The sequence below is a fragment of the Bos grunniens genome, chromosome 6 (assembly GCF_055505025.1).
Source record: "Bos grunniens cultivar Pamir isolate PY7600 chromosome 6, Bosgru_T2T1.0, whole genome shotgun sequence".
NCBI classification, from domain to species: Eukaryota; Metazoa; Chordata; class Mammalia; order Artiodactyla; family Bovidae; genus Bos; species Bos grunniens.
The window spans coordinates 24,037,220-24,063,254 of NC_141170.1; the positions used below are offsets into that span (position 1 = coordinate 24,037,220).

At 39.1% G+C, this 26,035-nt stretch overlaps 2 protein-coding genes and 1 long non-coding RNA gene across 14 annotated transcripts in view; 2 read left to right on the forward strand and 1 right to left on the reverse strand.

Annotated features, from left to right (window-relative positions):
* Window positions 1–10,954, forward strand: part of PAQR3 (progestin and adipoQ receptor family member 3) — a 31,656-nt gene extending 20,702 nt beyond the window's left edge. For 3 of the 6 annotated variants that reach the window (XR_015165255.1, XR_015165254.1, XR_015165256.1), the window contains 3 exons: window positions 1,156–1,304; window positions 3,915–4,033; window positions 9,753–10,954. Coding sequence is in view for 3 of the 6 variants with exons in the window: in XM_086405176.1 (XP_086261302.1) it covers window positions 1,156–1,298 (143 nt within the window). In the remaining 3 variants the exon portion in view is untranslated. Of the gene's footprint in view, window positions 1–1,155; window positions 3,863–3,914; window positions 4,034–9,752 lie in introns of those variants that run through there. The other 3 variants (XM_086405175.1, XM_086405177.1, XM_086405176.1) reach the window with 2 other exon arrangements.
* BMP2K (BMP2 inducible kinase) overlaps window positions 5,418–26,035 on the reverse strand; it is a 117,111-nt gene continuing 96,493 nt past the window's right edge. For 4 of the 7 annotated variants that reach the window (XM_086405172.1, XM_086405167.1, XM_086405169.1 and 1 more), the window contains 2 exons: window positions 25,369–25,479; window positions 5,418–11,186 (listed from right to left, as the gene is read on the reverse strand). In XM_086405172.1, coding sequence (XP_086261298.1) covers window positions 9,784–11,186; window positions 25,369–25,479 — 1,514 coding nt within the window. In that variant the 3' untranslated portion in view covers window positions 5,418–9,783. The remainder of the gene's footprint in view (window positions 11,187–25,368; window positions 25,480–26,035) is intronic. The other 3 variants (XM_086405174.1, XM_086405168.1, XM_086405171.1) reach the window with 1 other exon arrangement.
* On the forward strand, window positions 20,980–24,671 carry LOC147370411 (uncharacterized). The gene is made up of 2 exons (XR_015165258.1): window positions 20,980–22,373; window positions 22,461–24,671. It is a non-coding gene; the product is annotated as an uncharacterized LOC147370411 (long non-coding RNA).

A 26,035-nucleotide genomic window follows, 5' to 3' on the forward strand; every position in this document is an offset into this window, starting at 1 on the left:
CATAGAGAAACTAACCAGCCTTAGTTAATTAACCTATTTTTTGTTCTTGTTAATCAGTTGCTCAGTCATGTCCTACTCTTTACGACCCCATGGACTGCAGCACACCAGGTTTCCCTGTCCTTCACTATCTCCCGGAGCTTACTCAGACTCATGTCCACTGAGTCGGTGATGCCACCCAACCATCTCATCCTCTGTCGTCCCCTTCTCCTCCTGCTTTTAATCTTTGCGAGCATCAAGGACTTTTCCAAGCAGTTGACTTCGCATCAGGTGGCCAAAGTATTAGAGCTTCAGCATTACTAATTAAATTTTTCTGTTTGTTCCATTTGTCTGATAGTACAAGATGCAGGTCTGAGCTGTCTCCTTACATACCTGCTTAAAATTAAAAATGCTTCAAACAGACTTACACCCAAAAACAGCTGTGTCTCTGCTTCATGCCTAATCAACTCCATGATTTGTAGCACTAATTTCCATTGCTTCTCTTACATGTTGTCTTTTCCTCACCAGATATATATGTTGAGACATGGGAGACAAAAGGTCAAATTCCTGAAATTAACCACATCTAGATTTTGAAAAGACATTTAGAATAGTATTTCTGAAATTCACCAGTACTCTTCATGAATACAACCTTAAAGTCAGACTCAATATGAATTAATCTTTTTTTTAGAAAACATTTGGGTCTGAATTAATCTCAGTTTCTGAGACTGCCAAAATCTTTTTGCTGCTCAGTCATATTTCCAAGGTGAGAGATGGAAGTATATTTTTATTTAAAGTCAAAATCAGTTCAGTTCAGTCATTCAGTTGTGTCTGACTCTTTGTGACCCCATGGACTGCAGCATGCCAGGCTTCCATGTCCATCACCAACTCCTTGAGCTTGCTCAAACTCATGTCCATTGAGTCAGTAATGCCATCCAACCATCTCTCATCCTCTGTTGTTCCCTTCTCCTCCTGCCTTCAATCTTTCCCAGCAACAGGGTCTTTTCCAAAGAGTCAGTTCTTTGTATCAGGCGGCCAAAGTATTGGAGTTTCAGCTTCAGCATCAGTCCTTCCAATGCATCGTCACGACTGATTTCCTTTAGGATGGACTGGTTTGATCTCCTTGCTGTCCAAGGGACTCTAGCCTAATCAGTACTCTTTTCTCTTTACCTTCCCTTGCAGGACAACTAAACTACCTCGGATCAAGCCACCAAATCTGGCACATCCTTGCAGTCGTGATGTTATATTGGTGGCATCAGTCGACGGTGTATGTCATGCAGTATAGACACAGCAAACCCTGTCCTGACTATGTTTCACATTTGTGAATTCAGGTATGGCCGCCTGGGTATATTCAGTTGTTAAGCAATATATAATGGGGAGCTCTAGACCCCACCATTTCTAAGATTCCCATTCATTTTTCCTTTTCCCTCTGATTGGGTAATATCATGAGTAATATAAATATGGAAATATATACTTGGGGATCAGTAATAGTAACTGCTTTGTGGGCCCTTAAGACTACTAACTTGCTGCTTGTACAGAAAGTGAAAATTTTAGTTGGCATTCCCTAAGAATCATCTGAATAACCTGAATGTGAAGCCAGTACTCTCCTTCCTGAGCACCAGCTTAACTTCTTAGGAAGGGCTCATCTCTGTTATAAAGTGGAGTTCTCCTGTATGGTTCCTTTAATAGAAGACAGAGTAGATGATCAAGTTTAAGTGCCTAATCAAGGCAGTGTTTGTGATGGCCTGTGCTCAAAGCAAGCTGATCGTGATTCTGAGTAATCACTAGCCTTTCTATGGCTGGTTTGTGAGAAACCAGCACTTCAGATCTTATTTCCTGTAGGTTCTCTTCTTAGGAGCACTAGACTTTTTAGTTTGCTAGAACAAAACTTTAAACCTCTTCTTCAAGTTGAGAGAGGTGTTGAGAAAGGGAAAAGAACTGCATTGTCATTTCCCATCCAATAAAAATCATACTAAGAACCAAGTACATGACAGGTGACAAACTCTGTGGTCTAATTACCAAGTTATTGGCCATTTAAGCTTTTCAGTTTCCAGTATTATGATTTAATCCCATATAGAAGAGTTGAGCTCCTACCCATAGATGGCAGATTTGGGGCTCCAGAATTCCTATAACAGCAGACTTTTCACCTCTCTGTTTGCGGTCTTAATTTCTTGATTGATGGGTATTCCCAGGTATATGGTGCTACTTTCAAGGCCACAGAATCCACATGGCCCAGTTCTTGACACTGAAATGAACCTTAAGCCTTAGAACAAAGTCATGCAGATGCCCCATTTGATGACATGATTAATTCACCTGTGTTCTGGCCTTTCCCTCTGTATGCATGTGTTAGTATTGCGCTGAGAACTCAAACAGTATTGATATACACTAGCTAACATTTGGGTCTGATACTTTATTGTATATATTAAAAAACAGATCTCGCTGCCCTATACCACAGCTTCGCACCCTTGTTTTCTGGTCTTCTCATATGCATAAGTTAAATCCCTTAAAGCAGTCATTCATAAAAACATGTTGTTTTTTGGAATATAAAATATTATCCAAGTTTCTGAATGGGTTGATATCAGCTGCTTTAATTACTGGTGTATATTCAAAACATTGAACTTTCTAAGTATCAGGAAGTGTTGATTGATAGTAAAGTTTATTCCCAAAATGCCACTTAAACATTCGATATTTAGAATGTTACTTTAATGTGCCCTAGTTTATGCATCTGTAAAATTTTGTATCTCTTTTCAGTGTAGTGTTGCTGGAATATGAATTTCCCATGCTAGTATCTCAGCAAGGCAAATTCTCCCCCAGTAGACTAAGGGCACACCACATTATACCCATTATTCTGATGGAACACCACTTTGAAAATGGCTATTTTAAAAGAACTGGCCAAAAGAAAATGGCCAGAAATTTGATCCGTATGCTTAGTGAAAGAAGATTTTGGTGAAATGATAATAGGATATATTTTCTCTAAAGTATCCCTATTGACTTACATGATACTATTGCTTTTAAATAGATATTTTGTCATTTTTGCTAAACAATATACTGAGTAGTTATAATTAATTTAAAAATGAAGGAAAAGTCTACTTTAGGTCTGGCACCATTTTTAATTACAAAATCTCAAAAACATTAAAGTTTCATTTTTTTCCAATTTTTAGAAAAAGTCCTTTTTTGTTATAGTGTATGAGTTATTTAATCCTTGACTTCTGAATTAATTGATAAAAATGACCAATTTTAAGACTTCTTGAACTTAAAAAGCATACAGGTCTGACTGAAAGGAGAACTAAATTATACCGTTGTAAACATTTCATCTTTTTATGAAAATATAAAATATTTTAAGAAAGTTTTTTTTATCTTTACTATGATGTACTTATTATAAAGTAGGGAATGAACAAATGTGGATTGCTGTCAACTATAAGCACTTCTGTATATCAGCATTTATTGACCACCTACTGTGTGCACATCACTACTGGCAAAAATTTTAAGACATTGTAAACATTAAAGAATAAATATTTAAAAATTGCCTATGAATCTGAGCCTTGTAATAATGTATATTTTTGTTTTTGTAGATTAAAATAAGATTTTAAAAGTACACTAGTCAGCTACAGTATTAAAAGTACTAAAAAAGACTGCTTTTAATTTTACCAATGTGTAAACTATAAAAGCTCTTTACTTATAGACTTTACATTTTAAAATTATTCATGGCTGTTTTAAATTGTCTATAGTGATTTGTAAGGTTGTAGTTAACTCATTTAAGGGAATTATCTTTCTACATAAAACCGCTTTCAAATAGCAAGATAGTGCTTGTCTTTTTTGTTACACTAAGAGCAATTCAGTGAGCTGCATGGCAAAATGTGTAAATAAACTGGGTTTACTAAATATATAAGTGCTGTTTGTCTTTCTTTATAATACATAACAGCTTCACAATCATGTTTTAGAATCAGGAATGAAGCTTCAGGGAGTATGTGTCACATCTTTGGCATCCCACCTGGACAGAGTAACCGATTTGAAGATTGGCATTGACTGGCATAAAGCTGTACAGCTCTCCACTTGGCAGGTACCGACCTAGAGATAACCTTTGCTTGCCCTGCATTAAGTATCAAGGGGCATAGCCTGCACATCTAGATTCCTGGTGAGCCGAGTAGATCTGTATTCCCTTGTAATGATCATTCTGGGCAGTTTCACCCTTGCCAGAATATGTGCAATGAAGAGTCAGCTCAGCTCTTTGGGGAGGGGCAGAAGTGTCTTTTATTTATGTGCATTATCACAGTAACTGTGTTTATACTGAGAAGAGGTACAGATGCAATTGGGTACCAACATCCCCTGAAATTCTTTACCATACTTGCTGAGTAGGAGAGTGAGAGAATGATCCCAAACTTGAAACTACCTTTGAGAAAACATTTTCAGGAAGGAGAAGCAGTAACACTGTGGGCGGGGGTCTCTTGTGAACAGTGAAACTTCCATCCTTAGAGGGCAGGCATGATAGCACTAAAGTCTAGTTATACTCTGCAACCCCGGGATCAAAAACACTGCAGAGCACACATGTAAATTCAGTAGTGTCAACAATCTGCAGCAAAAGTGAACTGTCTTTCAAATGTGCAACAAAGAAAACTTCAAAAGCTCATGCTTTCAGTAGGAAAATATTAACTTCATCTTACATACGATGCTGGAGTTGGACTTTCTTAAAACAAAATTAGCTTGCTCAAAGTAAACAGCTCTAACTGAAGCATATATTCTTAAGTTAAAACTATAACCAAATTTGCACAGTGGCACGGTCCACACTATGCATTTTATATAACTTATATGTGATATTTTGCTCCTTTGTACCATTAATTTATTGAAAAGAAACAGGACCCTTATTTTTCCATATAACCTTAGATAAATGTTACAGTTTCTGAGGGGGGGGGGGGAGTGCATATCTAACAAAAAAGTTTAATCTTTCCACAAGCCACCAATCTGAAACTCCAGTTTGTGGACTAATACATAATATTGTGATCTCAACACCAAACTTAGTCCATCAATCCAATAAATAGGTTTTCTGTTTAACATGCCAAAGCCTCACATCTGTAATCAAGTTATTTTATTTAACTAAATACTTATTAACAGTGAAAAATGGTATCAGTTTTTAAAGAGTTTAAAAAATAAATTTTATATAATGCAAAAACTATGCTAAATATTCAAAAGTTACTTCAGAGTCTTATGTTTTTACCTTACCTTCATCACTGTATCAGTAACTATAATCCTTGAACAAATTGTATGATCATTTTGGTTGTGCAGATGCTAGGGCAAATGTACAAACACAAAATGTATTTTCTTACTTAAATCCAAAACTGGGAGCTCCTTAGACCAGAGATCTAATCTTACTCATTTTTCTCCTCCGTTAGCTCATGCATAATAGATGCTTAAATGTCTGTGGTGTGAATGAAAGAACTGACTAGAAGTTGGCATCCAAAACTTTTAATAAGACGACAAATAATGAAAAACTCAAAGTCACTGATTATAAAGAATATGCAATCCATTTGGGATTTATTGCATTTAAAGAAAGCAGATTATTAAAACAGTAGGTATGATAAATACAGTAAGAAAATAACTTTAAATTTCAAACAAAACAAAGTGAATGAGGGATAGGATTCAGTCAGTAAGAATAAGCAGTGTAAAGGCAATATAGTACTAAAATCAGTTAGTGCTTAATTAGATATAGGAAGGAGGGAAAAAAAAGCAACTGATGCTATTTCATAACAGTTTCCCAGCTGTATCTGAGGATTGAAGTTAACTTTAGAAAGTATGATCTTAACAATTAGAAATATAATAAAGATGAAAATCAGGTTTATTAAAAGTTAAAATTATTTGCTTAGTGGTACATAAAAGGCTTCAGAAAATTCAAGTTTAACAAAAAATGGAAGTGTAATCAAAGAAAGTGCACTTAAAGCTGTTTGCCAGCAATTAAAAAGTAGCCTATTATTATTACTATACTGCTTACTATTAGATGACTTTTCAATCACAAAAAGAGCATAGTCATAAAAACAATTCTCTTTCAAAAGTAGCACAATAAATTTTTAAATAAAAATAACCCCAAATGATGGCCCTTTGCATTTTCATCTGTCTACCTTATTCTTTTAGTGGCTTTTGTAAACCCTCACGAGGAGTGAATGTTCTTTTAGCAATGATTGTGGTTGCAATTCCATTCAAAATGTAAAAATTCACATTAACTCCACACTAGAGAGATGTGACATGTGCATGCAAGTGCGGATTTATATATTTACCCTAATGTGTAAACCCCACTGTGTATAAAAGTTTTCATATAAACTATCGTTATGTTATTCTCACAGTAGATCTGTCAGTTCATTCTCACAGTAGATCTGTCAGCTCAACACTGGACCTAAAATGATAAATGATAAGTAATTTTGCTTAAAAAAAAAGAAAATGTTTACTGCACAGTCTACACATATTAAAACAAATGTACCCAAACTCCTCAGAACCAGTGATAAGAATACACGTGTACCTTCTCTCAATGCTGATATGAAGTACCACAACCTAAAATAAGCTAAGCAGAGAGGAGGAAAGGGCTCTGCCTGCTGCACACCAGAGTAGAGGAGGGTTTCCCACCAGAGTAGAGGAGGGTTTCCCACCAGCAAGATGAGGACAGTGGTCTGTCCCTGTCACACGACAAACGGGAGGATCCAAAGCTGCTTCTGTCTACGATTCCAAATAATGGCATAACTGGGCCCAAGTACACACACACACACACACACACACACACACACACAGGGCGGAGGTCACATCAGTGGAAGAATCACACTTTCCTGATGGAAATAAATATTCTAGTCAGTTTCACCCAGCCCACCACCTTTCCTCCTCCACCTAAAACATATATACCAAGCAACTTTTGTGTCCTAGCAGAATGTCTGACATTCCTCAGTGCCATAGAAGCTGGTCTTTTCAACACTTAACATTTTGCTGAAGTGGTAACATTAAAATAATTAAGCAAATGGTCCGCTTTTTAAAAGATAATTCAAAACCAAGAAGCATGATTAAAGCTGTTAGGACAGAAATAACTTTGGCCTCAGACTTTTGCTAGCTTTGTAATATGTCACTTCCCTTTGTGATGTTCAAGTATTACAGGTTTAGAGTTATGACGACTTTACATGCTAAAAAAGCACAGAGGATAGCTGATTAATAGAGACATGATTTCTTTTGAGCGTTCCTTCCTTATACAAGAACTGGACCATCCCATAATAGAGCCAAACCGAGTGCTGTGTGCCAAGTATGCATTAAGCTTTCTCACACGTCTTGAGAGCTTTATTCTCATAAGGGAATTAGCCAGGCATCAACTGTGTAGAGTGACCTACAGTCTAACAGTAGTGGGAAAACATGATGGGAAACAGAAAGCGACCCTAATCCTATACTCCTTGGGAAAATTCCTCCACTTCAACACAAAGGAATCTCCCCATTTCTATCCCATTGGGTCCCCTATAAGTACTAAATGTTTCCTCTTGGCTGTAATCTCCAGAGGAAAGTCATTTGTGATATAACAAACGTATGACTGTCAATATTTTAAACAATGTCAAAGTGTTTCTTTAGAATTTATCCAGAATTATAAGCCAAAGTGTCTGTCAGTGTCTAAATCATTTAAAATTATTCAGTGTATTGAAAATGAGTGTAAGCAAGGCCTTGGTATCTGACAGACTCTAGATATTTCATATTACATCCCAAGGGGACCACACTGATTCATCTGTACCCCTTCTAAATTATGAAACTCATGAGGTCTAGCAGAGACAAAGGCTAATAAGGACTAAAATAGTCAAAGAAGCATCTTGTATATACATCAACCAACAGATTTTCATTAACAGACTGTTTGATACAAACCTACTGTAGTTCATGAATTAACTATGTGTAATCATCAACTCTTCACTTTTAAAAGAAAGTATCACTTGAATCTACTTTGTAAAGTTTTAAAGAACATCTACTTGAGCATTTGCATTAGCAGTATTAATCAACCTGAGAATCAGAAAGAGAAAAAAAAAAGGTGCAAACATAACATTTGCCTTTGGCACAAGGACAAGTAAAACTGGTGCAGCTGGGCTCTAACGTTTACACAGAAATGACTCTCATGATCGATCTGTCTCTGCTACACATCATTCACACATTGCTTTCCTGTTTGTCCACAAATCTGTATCTGATTTAAAACATAGAAGAGAGAAGCAAGAAAACATAGAGGGTTTAGTTACAGATACTTTGTTTCTTTCCAAGTTTAGACTATGAAAACAGGCAAATAGCTCATCCCAGTTGGGGCACTATAATTGAGATTCTAATAAGATTACTGATAAAATTTTAATTGGGCTCAAAGCATTAATTTAAAATATAGCAATCAAGGAGAGTGCAAGCTGATAGGAGTTTCTACCCTTTTCTGTAAATAGCTTTAATGGTTCTAGAAACTTCTAAATGTTCACTTGCAAGGCAGGGACAGTTAACTGTAACTTAAAATGGAGACACAGGAGAAACAGACTGTATTCACATTAATGATTTCTACCTTATTAAACAATTTCTATAAAATCTCAAGTTTCTAATTAGGATTTGTAATGTAAAAATCAAAAGGCAATTTGGTAGCTGGGTTCTTTTCACTAAAGTCACAATCAGCTAACTAGCAGAGTTGAGATGCTAGCCCCTCATCACCTTGACACCTTACAGCCACTCTCAGATCTCAGGTATTAGTGCAGAGGTACTTGCGGCAGGATGTGCAAGGCCTGCCCATAAGGCTTTGTGGGATTTGCTCTTCTGTTCTCTGTATTAAAACTACTCCACCCTTCAGACCTAACTCCAACACTGCTGCTCACCAGACAACTTGGGGAATAGTTGGTGAAGGTGGTTATGTAATAAAGCACATTATTAAATGCAACATGATTTTACATTGTAAACGTCTCAGAAACTCAGGGTTTCAGCTACATATTTTTCCCTAGAATAATATTTCTCTATGAACCTTGTCCTCACTCCCAGTTTCCCCAATAAGTGTTTTACTAGAGACATGATAAAAGTTTTGAGCTAGAAGCCATTCAAAATCAGAACATAAAGTGTTCCTGAAGTACTACTGAATGTTTTTTCCTCTCCTCTATATCATTCCTTTTTTCTCTCCATTTTTCTGCCCATCAACTAGCTATCTCTAGTTTTTGTTCTAGGCTTCTATGTAATAGTCCATATTAATGGCACTTGTTTTTTTTTTAATGAAACAGTTTTAGGCACAACAGTCAGTGACTTCTGGCTCCTCTTTGTGGAGAAAGGTGTAAGGACAAAATCTCTGCACTCTCCGGATAACTTTCTCATTCTTTATGAGAAATGGATTTTTTTTTTTTTAACCTCGTGGAAATTAGAAGAGATATTAAAAAAAAATCCACAAATGCAATTTGTGTATATACAAGTAACCTTAGTTTTAAATGCTAGATTCTGGAATGAGCCTGGGATGTGCGCACAAAAGTGATTCTGTTATAAAAGTAACGCCACAGCTCCCGGTCACTTTTCAGGGGCCACACGCGTTCCCTAGATTTCTGTGCGGTCAGGTGGGGAGCTGAAACCCCGGGTTAGAACCTGCCACCTTCGCTTCCTTTGCGCCTGCGTGGAAAGACGTGGAGTCACTACCCTGTGCAGATACTTCCTTTTTCTATTTGGTTTATTTAAAAATCGCCTATTCTGATTGACCTGTAAGAATGAATGATATAAAGAGCTATACAAATAAATTTTCTTTCAAATTCATAAAACTATTCATACTTTTTCCTTTGAAACAGGAGTTAATACCAAGAGTCCGTCAGAAGTCCTCTACTGTTTAGAAGGAAACGGAGCAGCACCGAAGGGGTCTAATTCGACGGGCTGGGGCTGTTGGGGCTGATGGGAGGTGATGCTCTGCACCACGAGTTCTGTGAAGGGCACGGCACCAAAATCATCCATTTTCAACGCCTCTGCCCCATGGAAGGAGCCGTGCAGTGAATTCGGCCGGGGCCTCCCGGGCAGGACCGGGTTGTGGTCGGTGCTCAGGCCCTGGTGCGGGGAGTGCCATGGCAGGTCCGGAGGGTGGAAAGGCTTGGCCCCGAAGGGGTCCAATAGACCCTCCTCGGTTTGCAGGACATGCCCGCGGTCCTTCCCATCGGTCAGGGCCACGCTGATGTTCTCCTTGGAGTCCGAGATGGTCAGGAACTCATTGCTGCTCTGCGAGTCCCGGCGGCCCACCCTCCTGTGCCGGCGGGCCCGCTCGGGGGTGCGGAAGGCGGGCTTGGCTGGCTTCTTGGCACCGGTCGGGGTGCCGTGGTGCCGCTTCCCGTTGCTCTTGGCCGCGTCCTGCTTGGTGCGCCTCTGCCGGGAGGACAGTTTCTGTAGGCTGCGCTGCTTGACTTTCTGTTGCGGACTCCCAGTTATCTCCTCGAAGGGCACCAGCCCAAAAAGGTCCTCGCCGCTGTCACTTTTACTGGCAGACGGAGGGAAGGGCTGGAACGGCGTGGAGCCAAAGACATCCACGCTGGGGGGGCCAGCTGGCGCGGCGTGCGCATCCCGCGCCATCACCTTCTTGCTGAAGGGTGCCTTGGTGAAGACATCGAATTCCTCCGGTTCGAGCCCCGTGGCGGGAAGCCGGCTGTGCGGAGAGAGGTCCTTCTGCTCCCCCTGGCAGGGCAGCTGAGCCCGCGCTGCGAAGAAGGGGACAGCGCCAAAGACATCAAACTCGGGTCTGGGAGTCCCTGCTCCCATGTCCGAGGGCGCCCGGGCGGGCGTGAGGAGTGCTGCGCTATGACCCTGGACCGCTCCACCGCCGGAGTCCCTGTAGCCCGGGCTCGTGTCGCTGTACTTTGTTTTGGCCTGTTCGTAGTCTGAATCGGAGCTGTGCTTCTCCTCCTCTTCCTCATCTTCAGAATCCATGAGCAGAGGCCTGTGCCCCAGGTTTTCCGGTTCAGTGTCGTCGTCATTAAAATCTCCTTGTTCTCCCTGGAGAACTTCCTCATCCTCCTGCTCTTCCTCTTCGCTGCTCTTTGGAGAAGGGGGATCGGACTCAAAATCACTCTCAGATTCGTCGTTCCCCTTTTGCACTTGAGCACGTACTAATGAATTCTCTGAGGTTTTCTTTCCAGTCCGGTGGTCTTTAGAGACTGGACTTCCTTTTGTATTCTTGATAGGGTTTGCAGTGCCATTTTCTTGATTCATGGAGGGATGTTCAATTTTCTTTTCAGGAGAACCTGCCAATTCAAACGAAAATTGTATCATCTCAATGCATCTCAAAAACCATTTGCAGTAAACATCATGTACTAATACAAAGGCCTTACAGATCACTCATATCAGTTCCCTTACAGGAAAACTTACTGGCACTTGGTCATTAGGCTCCGGGGGAGGGCGGGGGGGTGATGCACTTGGCCCCTAGTTGATGGTTAGGTCCTTCAAGTGCAGACCGACTGACTTGTGTCTCTACCCTACACACCACTTACTCACCACAGGTGGTCACTGACAGCTGTCTTACTTATAGTACCCAGAATAGGACTCTGAATATGGTACACAAGCAAATTTTCTTCTCCCAGCTTCAAAATAAGATTATCCAGCCAATTGCCCTGCCCAGATCCCCCCATTCACCCCAACCTTATGCTTCTATTTCGACTCTGTTATAAAGTTTTCCTATGGAGATCAACAAGCATGAATAGCTTATCTGCTTAGATATGTTTCACTGTACTATTTATATTTGGCATTCTGGGATTTTATTGTGAACAAGTATTTTATGGGCTGGGTGAACATCCCCATAGTCTGATCCAAGCTGAGGTACTGAACTGAGACCATATCGAGGACATCTGCCTTCCCAAGAGGATACATCTTCCTTTAACTGTCATACCTGTACTAGTAGACCCTGTATTAAAAGCACTCTACCTTAAAGAAAATCTTAACTGTCAGTATGTTTACTGTATGGTAGGTGACAAAAATGCATCAAACATGGTGTTCTCCAATTTCACCGCATGCACATACATAGTAAAGATAGAGTATGTTAGTTCATATGAAAATATATGGCCCTCCCAATACACGGGTGTACTGATTTTCCAGAAGTAGGAAACAATTTGAATTGATCCAATTACATATCCATTCATCCCTTCCCCTCTAACATCAGATATTTTCAAGACAATTAGCTAGGCTTGGAAGTAGTCTTCAGTCATGAAAACTAAATACCTTATGATGGATGGGCTATTACTCTCCCATGATTAAATGGTGGTCCCCATGGCACAGGACATCTCTGCATTATTTCCTTCTCTTTGAAAGTCAGCACTGTTGTGTTCCTACCTCTCTGACTATTCCCTCTTGTTCAAATTTGTTAGCAACTTCCCTTTCACAAACATCTCCTTAAACACAGATGCTCCGCAGGGTCCTAACCTTGACTGCCTTTCTCCCTCTGTATGTCCTGCCCTGGGTCCTAACTACTTGTATGTTAATCAACGTTTGTACCATGATGACTGGATCTCTAATAGTTACCATACATACTCACCTACCCTAGTCACCTAATACTCTTTTTTATATATATATATATATATATATATATATTCTACCATTAAACTCAGTAATTTCAAGAGAGTTAATCTTTTCTCTTAAAATGTGCTCCTCACCAGTTCCCTCTAAAGTAATGAATAATATCTCCATCTACCAAATTCTGCAAACTAGCAGAAATCTGGAAACCATCTTCCCCTTCCACCAGTGTTTTTAAAATCTCAAGGATCTGGTCCCTCTTCTCCCTCCACCAGCTGTGCATCCCACCTACCCTCTCCTTATCTTCACTTACCAACTCCTCAGGCTCTCAACTTGCCTGCCTGCCTCCAGTCCCATATCCCTCAAAGCAGATCCTCTACACTGTCACCAGAATGACCCTGCCGAAGTACTCATCACGTGGCTACTGCTGAAAACCCTTCGGTGTCTCTCTAAAGTCTCCACCCGCAGCCCAACACAGAGGCCCTTCTCTACCTGGCTTCTGTCCTCCAACACCATGAGCCTCAAACCCTGATGTCTCCCATGGGTATTCCTCATTATAGCCACACCAAAACTCTCCCTGCTCTAATTCAGAAACGGAATAGCTGTGGACAAGGGTTTTGGGGCTCTTGCTACCTAAACTGTTAAGGTTTACTCTCAAAAACCAAGGAAACGAATAGAGCTGGGGATCAAGGAGCACCATGCTACTTTAGCCTCTCACACATAATACTGGCCCTTGGCGTGAACGCCCTTCTAGCACTCCACTCCCACCTGACTTGCCCAGCGTGCCTGGCTGTGTTCTAAAACCTAGCCCATGTCAGAGCCCTTTTGAGGCACCCCTCGAAAAACACCCATATTTGGTGGTCCTGATGAACCTCGTACAAGCCTTAATTGTAGCACCTACTTTAGACACAGGCCTATTTATCATTTACCTCATAGATCATTCCCTAATGCTGTGCTGAACCAATCAATATATGTTAAGCAAAACAAGTAACTACTGTAAGCTCACAGCTACAGACATACATCTAATACATTCAGGATACAATCAAGAAAGCTACATAGAAAAAGAAACTTCACGTTCAGAGTTCTTAGCTTCGAATCCAGTCACATTTTTTTGATTCAACGAAACATTCTATAGGGTAGTTGGTTATTTAGTCGCTAAGTCATGTCCCACTCTCTGCGACCCCATGGACCATAGGCTGCCAGGCTCCTCTCTGTCCATGGAATTTTCTGGGCAAGAATACTGAAGTGGGCTCCCATTTCCTTCTCCAGGGGATTTTCCTGACCCAGGGATCAAACCCACGTCTCCTGCATTGGCAGGGGGATTCTTAACCACTGAGCCACCAGGGAAGCCCTTTACTATATGATATATACTGAGCATAACACTGGTGAATAAAATAAACTTGGTCCCTGCCTTCAAGAATTTCAGAGAGTATAAAGAAACCTAAACTGTGACTAGCACTCTGAAATAATAGAGCAGAGGTGTTAAGTCATGGGGCAGGGGGCAAGGGTGCATGAAGCTAGTCTGGACAGTTGCCCAAGGCCTCCCTAAGAAGATGACAGTTAAGACAGTTATGTGAGAAGCCGGCCACACAAAGCGCAGGCAAAGAGGTGCTCCAAGTAACAGCTACGGCATGTGTGAAGACCAAGTCAAGAAAGACGGTGGCTGGCATGTTTGAAGGACTGAAAATAGACCAGTGTGCTCAGGGCACAGTGAACAAAGGCGATACTACTCAAGATGAGGAGGGAAAGAAAGGGGAAAGGACCAGATCATGAGGGTCCTTCTAAGGCCATGATAAGAAATCTGGGTTTTGTTCTAAATTCAGTGTGTAGTAGGGAACTGTCATGAATTATTTAAAGTGCAATGATCAGATTTAGATCTCAAAAAGATTAAGTGAATACCATAGAGAAAAGACTGAAGCGGGTGGCTGCAAAAGTACCAATCAAGGAGAGGAAACTGTCATTTAAGTTAGAAGTTGGGTTTCCCTGATGGCTCAGACAGTAAAGAATCTGCCTGAAATGCAGGAGACCCAGGTTCAATCCCTTGGTCAGGAAGATCCTCTGGAGAAGGAAATGGCAACACACTCCGGTATTCTTGCCTAGGGAATTCCATGGACAGAGCAGCCTGGCGGGCTACAGTCCATGATGTCACAAAGAGTCATATGCAACTGAGCCACTAACACCAAGTTAGAAGTTATGGTGGCAGGGAAAACACAAGTGGCAGAATCAGAGACGGGCGGAAAACTCTGGATGGATGGCAATGCCTTTAATACAGAAGAGAGTCAAGAATACACTGGGAAGTAGAGGAGAATTTGGTCTGGACACAAAGTTTGAAGTATCTGTGAGACATCTGAGTGTGAGCAAAGTATCTGTGGCTTGAGCACCACGATTAGTTTCTGGCTGGAGAAAACAGACTCGGGAGTCATCACTGTACAGAGAAAGGCACAAGTCTGAAGGAAATCGCTGATGAAGAGAGTACAAGAGGAAAAGGGATCCATCACTCAGGTATAAAACTTTCAGAAGTCAACAGAGGAACCTGCAATGCAAACAGGAAAGTGCCAGAGAGGAGGACCACAGCCAGCTGAGTGCCATGTCGCCTAAGCTGAAGAGAGGAGAGTGTTCCCAGGGGAGGGAACTGACAACAGGGCTGGGTGATGCAAAGAGGCCCAACAAACTGAGGATGGAAATGGCCGCTGGCTCTAGTCAGCTCACAAAGGTTGTTGACAGCCTTGAAGTGGGGAGTGGGGAGGAAGCCTAGTGGGGCTGAGCAGTGAGGGGGAGAGAAGATGCGGAGATTTCCATCAGTTATACTTAAACACAAATATAATCTTCATGCATTATTCATCTGCCAGTTCCCTGAAACCAGCCAAGAGCTATATGCTGTATCTTTACATATTCATAATAAGCTTATCTTAAATCCTAACATTAAAATCGAGTCAAATGAGGATTCTCACTTGACTTCTCCATATAGCAGACTTCTGATATTAAAAAGAAAGCTTGCTTTTAGATTAGCCAGAGCATTTATTTCCATGAATTTTTATCTCAAAGCAAAAACGTAATGGCAAAGACTTGCAACCATCCCTCACTATCTTTAGTGAGATAGTCCCTCTAAGAGACATGCTAACATATTACTCCTCAGGCGACTTGCCCACCAGAGCCACAACACGCACCCCTCATTCCTGCTCGTGGACACCTCCAGGGACAGTCCAATATCTTCCCTAAAGTGTCTTCTGCAGAATGCTATTCCCATAAGAACCTAACAGTTCTGTGGTCTCAAGCAACTGAGTGTACATTTATAATGTAACCCCCCACCACCACTCATCTGCAAAGTGCTCATCAAACCAAAGGTGCGGACGTGTCGTACACAAAAGAATGTGACTTAATGAAACCTAGTTTCCCCAACTTCCTTCACTACGAACACTTTTGTTTACACGTTAACACCTATTAACCTTTATATACAATTCTGCACAAAGCACTTAGGGAAAATGCTGCTCTGTTAATTCCCCTGGAAAATATTCCATTTCTAGGGCACAGAGTTCTGTTCCTAGAAGTCTTCTGGAACATTTAACACAGGACAGAGGTCCTCCAACTGACCTTCTTTGGGTACTCTTACATAACTCTAGTCTTCTAAATTGTTTCCTTTACCCAAATTGTCAACACTGCTTTCCAAAACACATTTGTCACCTACTTCCTACTCTGCCTTTTGTCAGCTTCTCAATGGCACCCCACTCCAGTACTCTTGCCTGGAAAATCCCATGGGCGGAGGAACCTGGTAGGCTGCAGTCCATGGGGTCAGTGAGAGTCTGACACGACTGAGCGACTTCACTTTGACTTTTCACTTTTATGCATTGGAGAAGGAAATGGCAACCCACTCCAGTGTTCTTGCCTGGAGAATCCCAGGGACGGGGGAACCTGGTGGGCTGCCGTCTATGGGGTCACACAGAGTCGGACACGACTGAAGTGACTTAGCAGCAGCAGCAAAGTTGTATTAATACAGACTGTGTATTTCTTTGTTGTAAAGCGCTATACAGATCTACTTTTTAAACTATCAGTATGGATATAAATTTGTGGGGATTTCCACTTACCATTTTTAAAGCATCTTTACAGGTTTCGATATAGTCCATTAGTAATTCTGATAGAGATGTAATAAAATATTGTATAACATTTAACTATAAACCTATAGAATGAACCTCTAGGTTGTTTCTAGTTATTTTGGATTTTAAATAGAACTATGAAAGTGAAGTGAAAGTGAAGTAGCTCAGTCGTGTCCGAACCAGGCTCCTCCGTCCATGGGATTCTCCAGGCAAGAATACTGGAGTGGGTTGCCGTTTCCTTCTCCAGGGGATCTTCCCAACCCAGGGATTGAACCCAAGTCTCCCACATTGCAGGCAGACACTTTAACCTCTGACCCACCAGGGAAGCGGGGATGGGAAGCATGTTTTTACTAATAATTTCAATTTAGTGATTTACTGTTATTCCTTCCTTATGCATGTTTAATACACAGCTAATAAAGTTAACCTAGTTACCAGGTTAACTGTTAACTACTAAGACCACAGCTAAATCCTCTGGTCTGTTCCCGAGGGAACACATATTATCATATTACAAGAGAATAATACAGTAATAACAGGCTCTGTTTATAGGACTACTGTAAAGTAAGGACTTAAAATAGTGCCTGACACAAAAGCACTAAAGTGTTTAACTGCCATCTCCAGGACAAGGCCAAACTCAATAATCTCACACATCATACTCCAACTTCCCACCTACTTCTCTGGACTCAATGGTTGAAGACAGACCTAAATGAGAGGGAAGAACAGGGAGAAGATACAAGAGGGTGCAATTCTATGGATAATTCAAGAGTGACTCAGGTCCAAACAAATCACCAGGCAAACAAATGTATATTCACACACCACAAGGGTACATTTCGGATCCTGGAAACATTATCTCTGGTTTTTAAATAGCTATAGTTAAGAGCACAATATAGGAAATTGAAAGGAATGCTTTCAAAAAGAACATGAAAAGACACATGCAATGATCTATACTGGCTTTATGGCTTCAGGTTACATTTCTGCAAAGTATGGACAACTGGGTAAATTTCTGGTTGGTGTAGACAGACTGGTTTTATTTCTTTTATCGTCACCTCTTCACAAAACTAAAACAAGCAATCAAAACTATTTTCCAAATTCCTTTTTCCTCCCATATGATCATAACCCACCCTGACCCTGCTGAAATGTTTCTCTGCTTCTTCATCCTTCCATTCCTTCATAACCTAGTGTGGAGACAAGAGCAGCAACAGGCCTCTCTGCCAGCATCCTAAGAGCAACGCAAATACTAAGCATCATGAAGCCCAAAGTTAAACACAAGTGGTCACTGCTCTGCACCACCCCTTGCTAGGGAAAAGGTAAATTCCAAAGCTTCAAGTTTCAACCATCCCAGGTAAGGTTTTACTCTCTGTAACAACAGCCATCTACTTAATTGTCCTCTCTTTGATGCAAAACGATAAAAAAAAACTGAGAAAGAAATGGAAATTAAAGGAGGGAGAGATAAATGAGAGACTGGGATCGACATATTCACACTACTATATATAAAATAAATAACTAATAAAATCTTACTGTATAGCACAGGGAACTCTACTCAATACTCTGTAATGGTCTTTATGGGAAAATCTAAAAAACAGTAGATGTATGTACACGTGTAACGATTCACTTTGCTGTGCAGCAGAAAGTAACACAACATTGTAACTCAAATACACTCCAATAAATTTTTTTTTTAATCATTTCAATATATTCTAAGACTTTTAGTCCTGTTCCACAGGCACAAAAGACTCAAAATAAGAATTACCAAGTTATAAAATTGGTTACCAACTGTACAATTTACAGTACTTTAAAATGTAACTTACAGCTGAGTGCCATCAACTTTTTCAACCCATTTCTTTGCCTAAACATATTCCTGTAATTTAAAAAATTCAGATATTCCTACTGCTTGTTCTTGGTGCCAGATTGCTTTTTCCAAGTTGTTAGAGCAAATATTACACATTTGATTTGCTATAAAATTTAAATCAGGATTATTCCACTGCTTTAGTTAATTTCCCAAAAGGATAGCCTAAATATGTTGCTTTATAATTCAATATATCCCAAATCCTAATAATCCCTTTATTTACTGAGATTTGTATGATTAATGTAAAAATGGCTGGTTTTCAGGTAGGAAGAAGGGGAGTTACAGTATTTTTAATAACCACCAGGAACATGTATTTAAAGCATAAACAAATGTCTACAATGTGTTCAGTATCACATCTCAGTTACATTCTTCTTCATTAACTGATACCAGTAATACACTGTAAAATGTCATATACTGACTAATTTTTATTTTGGGCTCTGAGTAGCACAGTCTTCTTTGCTTAAACTAAATATGGTAGATTTGCTGGCTTCCAGTCAAGGTACTTTTTTCTCCGCTTTGTGCCTTGGAACTACAAACTGTAAAAATTTCAGCTTTTTGAGTAATCCTCATCTTTTGAGGTTGGGTTTGATTACTGGAACCATCTAAAATCTAACTGGAGCCAAATCCTGAAAAGAGGGTGAGTGACTAAGACAGACAGTGCAGATACAGGTAAAGTATGAAGAGCAGCAGTGACCCTATGAAGTTAAACTCTCATGTGGCATATGAACTTGTCTCCTCGGGGAAATTCCGTCCATGTATTGGGGGGAAAAAAAAAACCATGGAAGTCACCAAAGTACCAACAGAATCAGCGCCTACTGACACATAAATTCTCACTGCTTTATGGCTTAATTATGCATCTCTGTATGAAATGTCAAAACAGTAATTCAAAGCTAACAAACCGTGCTTCAATTATTTAGTACTATGCATAAAATAACAAGTATTTACTAAGTAAGTTAAATACCAAATTAACCATTTGGCAACTGCCCATATCAAAATATACAGCATACTTCCCTCCCTTCATCAAAGTGTCCTTTGATGACTCGAGTTCTCATTTGGAGTCAGGTATGACTTATTGTTTCAGTTTCCTCATCTGTAAAGTAGGGACAGCAGTAGTGTCCGCCTTAGGGCACTGCAGCAGAGATTAAAGCGAGAGTACAGGTGAAGAGCTTGCAACAGTGCCGGCACATTGCAGGCGCTCAGTAGAGGGCTGTCTTATTGTGCGGGCTTATACCATCATTTCATGAGTATGGAGTACCTACCACACACTGCTAACGGTCCTGAGAAACCAATCAGAGAAGATAGTAACTAATACTGTCCTGAGTGCGAATGAAGTGCCGAGGGGTTTTCACACATTCTCTTAACTCCCCACCATTTAAGCTCCCACAGTAACATTAGGGTGAAAATGCTCTGTAAGCTAGCTCTGCTACAATCTTTCCCCTTCAGCCTTATGAACCACGTCTTCAAAAATGTTCCCCTTGCTTTCTATGTCAGCTTACTGTCATGACTTCCTACCATTTTGAAGATACGCCACGTTACCAACCAATGCTCATTCCCTGGCTTTCTCGTTTCTCTTCTTGTTTCTTTCTTTTGGTGATCTTAATCCTGTTTCATAATTTCAACTATATGTTGAAATCAAAAAAACAAGAAGAGATTTTTAAAGACAAGTCCAATCTCTTTTAACACAAAAGTAATTTGAAATTAGAGAAAAGCTGAATGACCTGTCCAAGTTTAAGGCCGATGACACTAATCTAAAACTCTCTTCTGTAAATCCTATAAACTACCAGGAGAATATCATCACCAGCAAACATTCAGTACAGCTTAGAACCGACCCCTTTCAAAACATAACCACAGGCTTGCCTTACATTTCTTTTGTATCCCCCTTTACAAACCTATGCCTGAACATTTTTAAAAAAGAAACAAAAAACTAACAGAATGAGAATGATATTGCTTCTATTTCAGCAAACAGTGTTTGTTGAACACTATCATAAATATCTTAATCATACAGGGCTTCCCTGGTGGTTCAGCTGGTAAAGAATCTACCTGAAATGCAGGAGACCCTGGTTTGATTCCTGGGTCAGGAAGATCCCCTGGAGAAGGGACAGGCTACCCACTCCAGTATTCTCGGGCTTCCCTCGTGGCTGAGATGCCAAAGAATCTGCCTGCAATGTGGGAGACCTGGGTTTGATCCCTGGGTTGGGAAGATCCCCTGGAGAAGAGAACGGTTACCCACTCCACTATTCTGGCCTGGAGAATTCCATGGACTATATTGTCCATGGGTTCACAAGGAGTTGGGACACAACTGAGCGACTTTCACTCACCATAGGGTTAAGTTCTAGAAATACTATAAGGCTTTATCAACAAATGAAAGCACATACAACTTTACAAAATCCATGGAAGACAGACATCCAAAAAAGTCTCAACTTCCTCACATACGGAATGAGGAAATAAAGGCAATAATGGAACTTACCTGATAGAGCTAAACATTTATAAAATCCATCTTATCTAGTGAAAACTCAAATATTAGGGTATGTGATAGAAAGTTTATATTAGATTACCAAAGTACACTTCAATAGTGAATTCATTCAACAAGGTATTATACAGCATGCAAAGATATGATTAATTCCTAACTTCAAGGAACTTATCATTCATTTAAACAGTTGCGAAAGTGTGTTAGTTGCTCAGTTGAATCAGACTCTTTGCAACCCCATGGACCATAGCCTGCCAGGCTCTTCTGTCCATGGAATTTTCCAGGCAAGAATACTGGAGTGGGTTGCCATTCCCTTCTCCAGGGGATCTTCCTAACCCAGGGATTGAATCCAGGTCTCCCACATTGCAGGCAGATTCTTTACCATCTAAGCCAACAGTTGTGAAAAACACATACTAATCTGATTCTAGTGATCTGGAAAATGACTGAACAAGGTAAAAACTATTAAAAGATTCTGGAAAATAAGCTTACCTAAACAAATGAATTTAAGAACATGAATTCATCTATTCCAAGCTTGAATTTTCATAAAAAGATATTTCTAGGTATTAAAATTTCAAAGACATCATGGTCTTTCAGTGTCCAAAAGAGGATTCCAAACTCAAAAGCTAAAATTTCTCAATTTTCATAGACTTTCATACAGTTTATTAGTATTTTTAAAACAAAAAATTTATATAAAGAATGAACTCCTAGTTAATGCCACACTATATATACATTATATATATATATATATATATTTTTTTTTTTTTTTTTTTAATTTCTTGACTGAGCCACATGACATGTGGGATCTTAGGCCCTCAACCAGGGATCAAACCCACACCCCCTGCATTGGAAGTGCGAAGTTTTAACCCACTGGACTGCTAGGAAAGTCCCAATGCCACACTATTTTAAATAAATATTGCAAATGTATTCCTAAATCACATAAATGAACCTTTACATAAACTGTGTCTTTAGTTTTATATATAAACTAATATATATATTTTATATATAAACAAATATATATATTTTATATATATAGTTTACATATAAAACTGCCTATATATATATATGAATAATTTTAAAAACTTAAAATATTTAGAATACGTCCAAAACAGTGTGAGGAGAGGGGAATATTTGCATCTTACCATTCATGTTACCACTCTTTTAATCAGGTTTCCATCTTCGAGAGGACAGTTCTTTTACTTATAAAGCAGGTGGTACTTTTTAATCATATAAGAAGCTTCCAGTTTCAAGAAAATTTTGATGTTCTTTTCCTTGCTATCGGATTATAGAGGATGAATGGCTTGAAACTGCTATTGTAATTACATGCCTTCTGTTGTCTCATCATTTAGGGTATAAAGGAGGGGCTGTAAGACTTGGAATTGGAAGCATACTGCCTGCCATCATTTCTCAGCAATTTATCCCACCAGACCCAAGGATTACTGGATTAGAAGGTTTTATCAAAATCTGTACAATTTCTCAGAACACGAGCCAAGCAACAAGGCCTGAGTATAAGAAGAGAATCATACTAGAGGTGGGTAATATTTGCCAGCCAGATTAAAAATGCCATAGAACTGACATTTCTATTATGTTACTCCTCTTACTGTAGGTTTTTATTTAGAACAAGACACTTGACACTTGGGAAATCAAGATGGTGGAGAATTAGGACATGGAGTTCACTTCTTTCCACAGTACATCAAAAACTCATCTACAAGTGGAACAATTCACACAGAACAGAATATATACTGAACACTGGTTAAAAAAAAAAAAAGTCATGCAACAGTTTCATTTTGCTATTTTTACAGAACAGAGTTTAGCATCAGACAGAGCTGGATTATACACTATCTGACCTTAGGCAAGTCACTTGCCCCCGCTTCAGAGCCTCAGTTTCCACTGTGTGTATACAGTAGGATTCAACAATAGTAACCACTGCTGACACTCTAGAAGAAGAAAATCCTTGATCTTCAAGAATCAGTAGAATCTACAAGTTCTAATTAGAACCTGAAGGTAGGGAGCATTCCAAAGAAGTGCTCAAAATTAAAGACTGTGCTTGATTTCTTAAAAGTTGTTCATACTTATTCATTATAGAATAACTTCATAACTCATATTCATATGTGGAGAAATTAAGAGCATCAGCCATGAAATTAAAAGACGCTTGCTCCTTGGAAGAAAAGCTATGACAAACAGACAGCATATTAAAAAGCAGAGACATTACTTTGCCAATAAAGGTCCGTCTAGTCAAAGCTATGGTTTTTCCAGTGGTCATGTATGGATATGAGAGTTGGACCATAAAGAAGGCTGAGTGCTGAAGAATTGATGGTTTTGAACTGTGCTGTTGGAACAGACTCTTGAGAGTCCCTTGGACTGCAAGGAGATCAAACCAGTCAGTCCTAAAGGAAATCAATCCTGACTATCCATTGGAAGGACTGATGCTAAAGCTCCAGTACTTTGGCCACCTGATGCAAAGATCTGACTCGTTAGAAAAGACCCTGATGCTGGGAAAAGATTGAAGGTAGGAGGAGAAGGGGATGACAGAGGATGAAATGGTTGGATGGCATCACCGACCAGATGGACATGAGTTTGAGCAAGCTCCAGGAACTGATGATGGATAGGAAAGCCTGGCGTGCTGCAGTCCATGGGGTCACAAAGTCAGACATGAATGAGTGACTGAACAACAACAACAATTTCAAGGAAAAAACTTAAAAAAAAAAAGAATCACTAGACTCTAAAGGTATAAATGATACACCTCATCATGGCTTATATAATGATCCAGCATTTGGACTGACAATCTGTAATAATTTATGTTTCAGTAAGTATTTGCTATATACCATGTGAACTTTCCCATCCTTAAATTCAATTTAACTTCATATTAGATAACAAGATCCAAGAGGTAGGTTAAGGTTAGGGAGAGTAAAGGAAGTTCACCAAACCTAATTAAAAATGAAATGCAACACAAGAAATCCAGAATTTCATTGACAGAACTGTTCAAACTCTGTATGTTTCAGAAGTTGAGGGTGTTTATTAAAATGAGATAGTCCAAGCTGTAACTCACAGAGTCACACATCCCATGTTAGTATACAAACTAACAACCATGTCTCAGGGAGAAGGAAAGCTGGGTGCATTTCAAGACCAGGAACAAATACCATGCTTTTAACAGATATGTATATATGTATACTGTACTGAATACTGGTAGTGAATGCTTTAATAAAAATACAAATGGCACTGTTAAAACTGTCCTTGGTGGAGGAGCAGCTTCATAACCTGGGTCTACACTTTATGAAAAGATTTCATTCAGTAGTTAATTAACTTATTATTATTGGAACTCTGTACTACTACTAGCTGGATAGCAGCTACAAAACTTACTGAACACTAAGATTTTGGAATTCAGTAGTAAGTAGTAAAAATACTATTTAATAACATACCAATAACAACAGCCACAACAGCAACCAACACTGAGGAGCTTTGTGTTTTCTATAAACATGCTCTCATTTAATCCTTTCAATAATCTCATCAAGTATCTACTATCATCCCCAATATAAGATAAAGAAACCCTCCAGGAAACACTCTTAGTTACTGTGTTGTGTTCTGGATAACCAAATCTGAAAGGCCGTAACACTGCCTCGGTGCATTATCAGAAATCCTGAACACCTATATCTTATTTTGGTTTTATATTCACGTTTTTCTTTTGTTATTGCTCTCTCTTATATGAATTTTTCTAAATGGCTGTGATGAAGTCACATATGTAACTTGCCTGAGTGAGAAATAAACAAAACAGAACCAAAGAACATGGTCAACAATTACCTTGAATACATTAAACAAAATCTTTACCTTCTGGTAAAGCGTGATTTCTTCTACTGCACTTCCTTTCTCTAAGATTAAACTCAGTTTTTCCACTATAATGTAAGCATACACACAAATCCATTTATGCCAAAGTGGGATCCTATTCCATCCTTGTATTTTCAACAGTGTTAACTAGGCAATCACTTTGAAAATATTATTACAAGTATTCTTAAATGGTGAATAATAACAATATTTAAATTCTGGATTGAAATCAAAGAAGGAATAAGAAGAAAAGAATAGGTAATTTGTTACAAGTTGTGACAAACAGAAAATCACTAATACTTTTAAAATGCAGCTATAAGAGAGCATGTATCAACTAGGAAAATGGGATTTTTAAGCAAAAGCTAAGTATAAAAATGTCTTTAAAAGTATTTCAAGTATATAAAAGTGGAGATAGTTTCATGCATGAAAACAGTATCCAATGATAAAGGTAGAAGGAAATAGTTAATATTCTACTACGCAAATCAGCATTTTTAGGTGTCAGCAAAAGGCACATATTAAATAACCCAGTGGAAAAAACATTAGGAAAACTAGGATAGCTAGAGGCTAAAATAATTTTCTGTTCTATTTTCTGTAACTAACATCTGATTTCGACTTCGACTTTATAATAAGGGTTTTTGCCTTTGTTACTACTGTTGTTCTTGTGTGTTCTTTTTAATGATAGTGATGATGTTCCATATGTAACTTGCCTGAGTGGGAAATGAAAGGAACAGAACCAAAAGGATCCTCTGGAGGATGGTTATATGGAGCAGAAAGTGGCTCTACATTCTTATCTGAGGCTGCTCTTTCCTCGAGCCTGTCTGCAAAAATAAGATGAACAGAACAAAAAATAAAAACAAAATGATCTTTAAATTTTAAAAAAAGTGGCACACAGTACAAATAAAAGTGAAAATTAAGCAAAGCAACAGCCTTCTTGAAAAATATGAGATTCAAAGTTCATTTGTTTAAGTATCAGGGGGTAGTCCTGAGTTTAAATATGTATCTGTTTCTACAAAGGCAAGTTTAACAAAATAATCACAGTCCTAGATTTCACTAAATATAATTAACCTAACAAATAACTTAGGTTGACTTATTTAAACAACAGTTATCTTTTAACTTGTAACATATTAGGTCTGAAGTTAAACCCCAATTATTAAACAAAGACATATTTGGCAAACTTTCTCTAAAAATACACACAGAAAAAAAACAGTCATTTATTCATAAAAGAGATAAATCATATTTTTCAATAGCAATAAAATATAATTCACTGTATGTTAATTTGTGTTACTGTTCATTTCTCATATTACTTGGTTAAACCATCCTCATACATACAAATATATAGACATTTCTGTACTAAATTAAAAGACTTAACAGAAT